The sequence below is a fragment of the Crassostrea angulata genome, chromosome 9, assembly GCF_025612915.1.
Source record: "Crassostrea angulata isolate pt1a10 chromosome 9, ASM2561291v2, whole genome shotgun sequence".
In the NCBI taxonomy this organism is placed as follows: domain Eukaryota; kingdom Metazoa; phylum Mollusca; class Bivalvia; order Ostreida; family Ostreidae; genus Magallana; species Magallana angulata.
In genome coordinates, this window is record NC_069119.1 from 3142387 (window position 1) to 3152265 (window position 9879).

The following is a 9879-nucleotide window of genomic DNA, read 5'->3' on the forward strand; positions in this document are numbered from 1 at the left end:
AAGAACGCACGTCCAAAACATTTAATATGCCTTATCGCACATATGTTGTATACTAAAACAGCTGTGAAAGTTATTTTATTTAATGCTACATGTATGACTTAAATCTATCCATAAAATAATAGTAGTGGTATATATGATGCTCTACAACACACTTTATAGTTATATAGTAAGACCCGCCCAATTTACTCTATATTCTTACCAATTATGCTAATAAGATGAAAGGCTTTCTCTATATATTAATACCAAAGGCTCACAATAGTCCCACCCACTCAGAAAGGCTTACACTATATATTTATACCAAAGGCTTATAGGAGACTCCGCCCTCTCAGAAGGCTCACCCTAGGCTTACTCTATATAGTTATACTAAAGGCTCACAATAGTCTCCGCCCATTCAGAGGAATAATATTCTTTTTATTTATATAAAAGGCTTATAATAGTGTCACCCTTTAGAAAGCATTCATAAATAGATACTATCTGTCAATGTCTCATTTAAAATTATGGAACCAGAGAGTGACGACATGTGTAAATTAGCTCCTGGGGCCATTTAATGTAAATGGCAAGTGATAACCTACTCCTCTCTAAACCAAGATGATAAATGTTCTGTGTTGTTGGAATCTGAATGGTTTAACAAGAAATCTGATTGTATGTTAAACTATGAAGAAAACATGAAGAAAGGATATGATATCATCGATTGTTTTTCTTCAAAAGAAGTAATTGTCAGGAGAAAATTTTTTGACCTAAATACATATTTTTAAGCTAATGAAACTTAGTCAACCATGTCACTAACACATACAGTATTAATGTTTAGATTTTTGTTGTGATGACTCATTATGCTGACATTTCACAAGATGGATAAAGAAAACATGTATTTTAAATTATTTAACCAGCTTTGCATTGAACAATTGTGGCAAAATATAAGCGAGCTGTCCTCAGAGAGATGTAATGAATGTGAAATTGACCACCCATCTCAAACTGAACATTCATGTTTGATGGACTCTTTTATTTTATACTTTGAATTGGCTTTCACCAAGCTGGACCCAGAGAAAAATTTATAGTGATTTGCTGGAAAAATATAAATGTGATCAACAAGAACTCATAATTTTTTGGAATAACATGAATGTCTACATCAGTACGGACATATGGAAGCAGTTTTTGTTCACAAATTTAGAAAATGACGTAAAAGACTACAGTTTTTAGAAATGACTGAGAAAGAGAATTTTTTTTTAACAGTACTAATATGACATTTCTAATCCAGCAGCTTACACCACACCATCCACACTTTATGACGCTTTGAAATCAAACAAAGAGTTTGAATTTAGTAAATATTTTATTAAAAAATGGTTACAGAAACAAGACGCCTATACATTACAGCGACAAGTTGGAAGACCGACTAGAGTTCCAAACATTAGAGTTAGTGGACGGAATGTACAATGGACCATGGATCTTATGGATGTGCAGAACCTGTCAAAAGAAAATGATGATATTAAGTACTTACTAATTTTGATAGACAGTCTTTCCAAACATTTACGTGTAGTGGCGTTACGTCAAAAAAGTGCAAAAGATGTATTAAACGCCATAAAAATGGTATTTGAATCTGGAGTAAAAAGTAATTCTATTAGAAGTGATCGTGGAGGAGAATTCAAAAACCGTTTACTTCAAAAGTTTTTCAAAGATAAAGGAGTACGACTTTTTTTGCAAATCAAAATTCAAAGGCGTCAAAAGCAGAACGAGTTATACGCACCATACGGGGACGGTTGTTTAGATATTTTCAAAAAAAACCCCAGAATGTACCGATATATAGATATCCTTCCAGATATTGTTGAAAATTATAACTCAACACCACACAAGAGTCTTGGAGGATTAGCACCCAAGGAAGTCACTTCTGACAACGAAGGAGATGTTTGGGCTCAACTGTATTTAAAAAAGAAAAATCAAAACAAAAGTGTTAACCCAGTAAAAAAAGAAAAAAAAAAACCGGAAAAACATTAAGTTTAGGTTTAAAGTAAACGACCTTGTGATATTATCTCATTTGAAGCATATTTTTCGTAAAGGTTACAACCAACAATTTACAGGAGAAAGTTTTAAAATTGCAAAACGATTTCACTTGCAGGGTATACCACTGTACAAAGTAAAAGACTTTAATGGTGAAAAAATCGAAGGCGATTTTTATGAAAATGATTTGCAAAAAGTGCACAAAGAAGAAGACAGTTTATGGCTAGTGGAGAAGTTAATCAAAAAAAAAAAAAAAAAAGGAAAAGAAAAGGAGAAACTGAATGGTTTGTGAAATTCCAGTCTTGGCCTGATAAATTTAATCGGTGGGTGAAGGAGTCTGACATTGTAGACGACGTACGCACAAAATAATGGAGAAGTTCATATTTGCAAAGTCTTCTGATTCTAGCGAATATTTTCCAGACAACAAGCACTATGATTTTAAGATACATCTTGATAGATCAATAAATTTACAAGGCTATTGGAAAGTTGGAATAACTGAATTTTTTACAACGACAAGTCCGACTAAGACAAGCATGGACAAAAATCAAAACCCATTACCACATTTAACAGAAAACCAGTTTATGTGTACACAAACATTTGCAGCTTTTCGAGTGTTCACGGACAAGAACAGCTTTTATTGCGAATCATTCATGCGGATGCTTCGTACGGATGGAATGATAAATTTGATTCAGTTTATTATTTTCCTGTCAGAGTATCAGAGATATCCGATATACATATATATTTAAAGGATGACTCTGGATCACTAGCGACATTTATTGATTCAGACGTTCGGGTTACACTGCATATGCATAGATATCCTTTATGAATATGGATTCTACTGAAAAATTATACGTACCAGACGCACAAAAGTGGACAAATTTTTACACACAGATAAACAAGGGGTTCGTGAATCCTTACGCAGGTTATACCATAAAAGGTTACCAACGTGGAGGTTGTTTAAGAAACAATACATCTCCATATATGGTGTCCATTGACAAATACGCTAGACAGTCCCTTGAAGGAGAGGTAAAACCTAAAATACAGATGACATCACCTTCAGAACAGGTGGTTGAACAAGCTAAAAGTGAAATAATTAGAGAAAAGACCAAAAAGCGTAAACAGCAGAAGAAACATTCCATTGAGAAATCGACACGCAAAGGAGGAGAACGCCCTGAGAAGAAGAACAAAATTGTTAATCTTAATTCAGACGTTTTGGAGTTTATTAAAACAAAATGTCAGTGTTATCAGTGGAAACGTTTAGGGAAGCAATGCCAAGTCAACTTTCTCTTTTTGATATGCCACCCACACACACAGAAGTGGAAAACGTTTACTTTCAAGATGTGCGACCTATATCTCAGATTTCAGACAGTTCACCAATTGAATTTCAATTATCAGCTCAAAATGGGATGGACTACATTGACCTTAAGAGAACCCGGATTTACGTCAAACTAAAGGTCATGAATGGAGTGCAGTTCGGGAAAGCACTGACCGAGACAGTGACGGCCATAGTTTGGGGGCAATACTCTGGTCTCTTTGAAATTAACCAAGCAAGAGACATAATAATGAACTGAGCAATGACAGCACTTACAAGTCCTCAGTTGGAGTGTATGATCGCGTGTGATCTATTGATGAAGTCTGACATTGTTGGCGTTTTCCCGTCTGATCGGATCACTAGACTCCAAGCTAATCAAGGATTAATTGTTAATACAGATCCTCATAACCGTGAAGGACAACATTGGATAGCAGTGTATAACGTAAATAATGAACGCATTGAAATCTTCGATAGTCTTGATAACAATATGTTGCAAAAACATATAAATTTCAAACATTTAGCTGATAATGTTCCTATAATCATAAATAACAGTGACATTCAATGTACAGATTCATATCTATGCGGCTATTATTGTATTTGCTTTCTATTTTTCAAAGTTAGACATATGTCGTTTGAAGAGTTTTTGAGTTTGTTTTCCAACACATGTAAAGTGAATGATGCCATTGTACTTGAATTTGTGAAGCGTTAATTTTCGCTATTTTTGACTAATCATATGTAACGTCTTTATTTATGTGTATTAAAATAAAAAAGATTATACTATAAATTAGTGTTTTTATTCAGAGCATCTAGTTGTTGTGAATCCTTTGACGATGGCAAGTTCCGAAATGGAAAATATAGCTAAGTTTAAAGCTAACAGTAATATCATTATGAGTGGACAATATCATGCTAGAAAAACTACCTTTGTTTTCTCTCTAATGCAGAATCTTGCTGTGTTTGAGTCCAACATTCAGCACATTCTTTATGCGTATGGAATTCGGCAGCCATTGTTTGAACAAATGGAAATGGAATTAAAAAAACAAAAAAGTTTTAGAGAGTTTCTCAAAGGACAATTCTAACATTCTGTTTGTGCTTGATGATGTTATGAGTCAAGGGACAAGCAGTCCAGAGGTGATGGATTTATTTACTACGTACTCACATCACATGGGGATAACTGTATTATTTCTCTTGCAAAACATTTTCCCACCTGGAAAATGCATGCGAACTATATCGTTAAGTGCTCACTACATATTTCTTTTTAAAAATAATAGAGACGAACAGCAAGTCAGAACATTAGGAAGACAAAATTTCCCAGCCAATCGAATTACTTTATGGATGCCTATAAGAAGGCAACGGGAAGAGCACATTCTTATTTGTGCATTACACTTTATCCTGGTACTGACGATAAACACAGGTTATCTACTAATATTCTTCCGAACGAAGAGACTGTATATTACCTTCCTATGTAGAGGGATAACTACCCAAGTTAAAAAGCATTTAGACTATTTAAAACTTTTAACTTCAACTCAAGCAGAGGAGACAGTTAATCAATACTATTTCAGACGAGCAGTTATCTGTGCTATCGGAAGCCATATTTAACGTTTTAAAAGGAGTGTGTCAACTGTCTAACGTTAACAAGAACAAACTTAGTAAAAATAAGACGATTTTACGAAAATTAGTTGATCCAAAACTTAGCAGGAAATTTAAAAAATCAATCCTTAAAAAAGTTGAAAACTTAATTCCAGAGCTGCTGAGACCAGTTTTTAAATATTTTGCACATAATGGCAAAGGAAGTGGTAATGGTCCCACGAGAAAAGTACACAAAATTGATGGAAATTTACGAGAAAAACGTGCAAAATCAGAATGAGGAGGCTCATATTCAGAGCAAAGGAACCATTAACCTAAATATTACTGACACAAAAGATGCAACTCCAATTGAGGCGAATGATACCACTATTGAAGAGGAAAATTATTTAAAGGACAATGACCTAAATCTTTTATCCAACACAAAGGGGCCAAAAGAAACGCGATCCAACCCAGATGTAATATCACCCTCAAGTGACACGAAAGACGTTGTAATCATAGTAAGCAATCACACGCAATTAAACAGATTTCGCTGTATATAAATCCATTTCAAAGATTACTAAAGCCCGCAAACGATCTGAGAAGAGAAGAAAAATTACTCGGAAAACCTGGTTAAAACTTTGATAACTTCAGATATGAAAGAGAAAGAAAAAACGCACAGATGACCTGAATGTCGTAAAAGTTATAAAAGAAAATCGGATCTAAATAGGCACATTAGATCGAAAAGAGCAAACTACACATGTCCAGTATGTAACCATGTATTCAACAGGAAGACAATGTTGTTACTCACCAGACAATTTTAGTTATATAATAAGACCCGCCCAATTTACTATATATTTTTACCAATTATGCTAATTAGATAAAAGGCTTTTTCTATACATTTACACCAAAGGCTCACTCTAGTCTCCACCCACTTGGAAGGCTTTCTCCGTATATTTATACCAAAGGCTTATAGGAAACTCCACCCTCTTGGAAGGCTTATTATAGGCTTACTCTATATAGTTATACCAAAGGCTCATGGTAGTCTCCACCCACTTTGTAGATTTACTCTATATACATATACCAAAGGCTCTAAGTAGACTCGGCCTTCTTAGGAGGTTACTACATATTTTATTCAGCGCTATTAGTGGAGCGATAACTCTGGGTAGAGAACGATACTTTGTCAGTGACGGACATACTAGCAAAATGTCTGCACTACCTGTTCGTAGCTTTATGGATGGCGCCAACACGAAGTGGCGTCATGGATACCAACCGAACTATGATGCCGTTAATGAGAAATTTATGGCAGAAAAAACAATGAATCATAAAGATGGATCTTTAGAACAAGTTGTTGAAAATTTGGTGAAAACTTGGGAAATGGAAAGTTCGCATAAGATGGATGACGCGGTATGTATAGTGAAATTTTTTTTTATTAAAAATAGATTTCAGAATTTTAAAAATAATGACATTATAGAATTTGTGTTTAAATAATTTATTTTTAACTTGTACGTAACTCATGAGATATGAAACTCGAACTTTTACACACGAGTTGCAACAAAGTATATCTTTAGAAATCTTTAGAAGTCAGGCTCACGGATTAGTGCTATTTGACCTAAAAAACTTCAAGAACAGTCAATCATTTTAAAGAAGCATTAACTTTGCCAATACAGATATCTTCCTAAACTGTCGGTTAATTAAGGTTAGCTAAATATCGAACTTTTATCTTTAAAAGACATTAAGACTCAATTACAAGGAAACACACAAATTTATATTGATTGTATCATAATATTTGACAAATGCACAATCATTACAAAAACTGCGTTAAAATGCCATTTAGAAAAATGTTTCTGATCATTAATAATGTTAAAATGTCAATATTTACATTCTACTGTGTTTTCCCATTAAATTATGTGATCTTCAAATGCCTCTAAATGCAACAAGTAGTCAAAGGTCAAATTGACAAGTTTTATTATGACGTCACACACATTGAACGCTGTAAACTGCAACGTCACAAGCGAAAATCAAAGTTCAAGCTTTTGGCTGTTACTCTGGCTCTTCCATTAATATTAACTTACCCTTAGGATAAGATAGGAATTTTAAGGTATGAATCACATTTGCAGACAAGGCAAGAAGTTAAAAAATGTAAATATAAGCATTAAATCATGATTTTTTGAAGTATACACTCTCATAACTGCAGCGCATTACTCAATTTGTATGCACACACGGCTGCAGTTATGAGAGTGTATACTTCAAAAAATCATGATTCAATGCTATATTGACTGAATACGTTTACTGCTGAGATACAAAGAAACATAACAGTGTTAGCTGTAATATCACCGATCATATTCTTAGATTGTACTGCTTAGAGCAAAAGAAATCGATGGAATACCAGGCCGTCAAAATGGTAATTAGACATAATTATGAAGTGTAAGATCTCGTCAAATTGTAAGAAAAACAGCCTCTTCGAAAGGACATAAACAATTAATACAATTAACTATAAGGTTTGTTATTGACGTTTGCCATTTCAGGATTGGAAAAGCGTAGACAAAAAAGTTTTCACCATTTCTTCAAACGGAGGAAAGAAGTTTAACCTAGATGACAACATTAGTATTGGCAACTACAACATTTTAATGTGTGAAAGTCCTCTGTACAATGCCGTAAAAGAGACCAACCAATCATCACATGACTTGTTCCGGAACGTGTTTAAGACTGGATTTGCCTGGGAAGTGCTGCAAGTGTTCTCTGGTGAGTCAAATGAAAAATTGACACTACCAAACTGTTAGAATCTCATATGTCCATAAAACAAAATGAAAATTTTAAAGCCGAGCAAACAAGGACCTCTAAAGTAAGAGGTGGGAACTAATTTAAAGTAAAACATATACGCCTGTAGAGAGAGCGATTGATCGCGGGTTCGACCACCGTACGCGTCGTACCAAAAATTAACATAAAATGGTACGAGGGTCTCTCTTAAGTTTGCTAAGCTTGTTAAATTGCAGAAATATCTTTTTCTACAAAATTGTAGTAATTATTTAAAGTTGTTTTGTAATCGATCTAAAACATGTTAAAAAAAAACCTTATACTTATTATATTAGTGTATGTTACTATTTGCCCCTCTCTTGACATCCGTTTGCCATATTTTGGAGAGAATATTTCTTTGTCGGTCGCCGAGGTTTAGTAAACTGTAAACACTTTTTTCTCTTTGAAACGTAAATGCCAATATAAACAAGCTACCGGTAGAAGCCCGTAAACTATGTGATCACACATATTTAGATATTCGAAGAATAATCTGTAACGTCCTGTTTGTTTACATATAATTTTACCATTTTAGTCCTATTTTTTTTTGGCGTGACCTGATTTGTGATTTTAATAGATGATAAGAAACAAGTCATAAAAAACATGTCCCGACTATAGAAAGTTTATTGCTTTAACCTTTTAACATTTACATCGCTTTTTAAAAGTGTAGAAAAACCACACGTCAAACAAGGTGAAGTTACAGTACATCAGTTACAGTTCACTTGTTTCACACAGTCTTGGTTTAAACGTCTCAAAATAAGGTCACCCTGAATTTTTATGCCTATTTTGTTTGAGAAAAGAAGTCACTGTCGGAAATTCAACTGACATTTTGTTAAAGGGAACTGTTACACTAGGTATAAACTTGTATAAAGCAGGTTACCTTTGAAATCAAGTATTGTTTTACTACTAGTTAGTTGCATAGGAAAATTGCTTTAGTGCAGCCCCGATTTTTGTAATGAACATTACGTTTTTTCTACACGATGTATACTGACTGGTGTTCTTTTCTTTTACTCCATTCTGATAAAACGATATGTGTACACGTAGAATGTTTACATGCATTATGGATTTAAAATACTGTCTTTATAGATTGGGCTGGAACTATTTCATTATTATAGTTATTTTAATCAAGTTTAACTGAATGAAACGGAAGGCAAAAATTACTTTGTTGCAAAGTAAGATTAACAACTTTTCTTTTTCAGGACCGCCTTTGGTCTCGTTCACATGGAGACACTGGGGAACGTTTGAAGGTGACTATAAAGGTACTAAAGCTACAGGGGAGACAATCGAGATGTACGGCAACTGTGTGGTCAAGGTCAACGACGACATGAAAATCCAGTCTATTGATGTATATTATGATCCAAACCCTTTCTTGATGAAACTGACCAACTGGAAATCTGGAGCTGGCTGTCCAGTGGCTAAATAAAGGATAGATGGACAGTTAGATTGTTTTTACGCTTTCTGTTATGCTATCACATATGGTATTGCAAACCTATAATTACAACCCTTGCATTTATACGCTAACAACACGAAACCGAAGAGGCAAAATTTGTGCAAAGTTTTCTATCAGTCTGTACACAAATGTTATGTAAAGCAGAAAAGAGTACCACGATGTCGTCGTTGATATCTAGGTTAGTAAGATCAATAGTTAAATATAGTTATTTATGGTGGCATTTTTTATTGAATATAATAAAACCATTTGAAATATAAGCTCGCTTTGAATCCATATCTGTATATGCTTTCATGTGCAGTATCGGGGCTACTCTTTGGTCCGTCACAAAAAGTAATAAAGCTTTACAAACAACGAAGCAAGCAAGTCCAAAGTTGTGTCCAACTGTGGTTGCAAAACATTTGCATTTTACATTCTACTATATATAGATTTTGGTTAAGGATATCCTTTAAATAATTCTACAGAGGCTCTTTATAAGCAGACGGTTTTAAATAACTAGGTGTAAGCCAATGTTTATTGCAGTGTGGATATGATTTATATTGTACCTTTATATTTTGGAGTCAAAAGTAGGACATATATGTTTATTACCTAATCGAAGGGATTTTGTTGTTTTATTACAAATTAAATATTTGCGTCTATTTTGAACTGCCGGTCAATAGACTGCGATATACTAGACCACCGGTCAATTGACTTCGATCTTTTGGACCGCCGGTCAATAGACTGCGATCTATTGGACCGGCAACGTATTTCAGAACGCGGGTATGTTAATGTTACA

General features: G+C 34.2%; 1 protein-coding gene across 1 annotated transcript; it reads left to right on the forward strand.

Annotated features, from left to right (window-relative positions):
- Nucleotides 1-5973: 5973 nt before the first annotated feature.
- On the forward strand, nucleotides 5974-9364 carry LOC128163140 (uncharacterized). Its single transcript, XM_052826653.1, has 3 exons — nucleotides 5974-6271; nucleotides 7393-7609; nucleotides 8857-9364. The coding sequence occupies exons 1-3, from the start codon at nucleotides 6071-6073 to the stop codon at nucleotides 9078-9080; spliced, it is 642 nt and encodes a 213-aa protein (XP_052682613.1). The 5' UTR covers nucleotides 5974-6070; the 3' UTR covers nucleotides 9081-9364.
- Nucleotides 9365-9879: the final 515 nt, after the last annotated feature.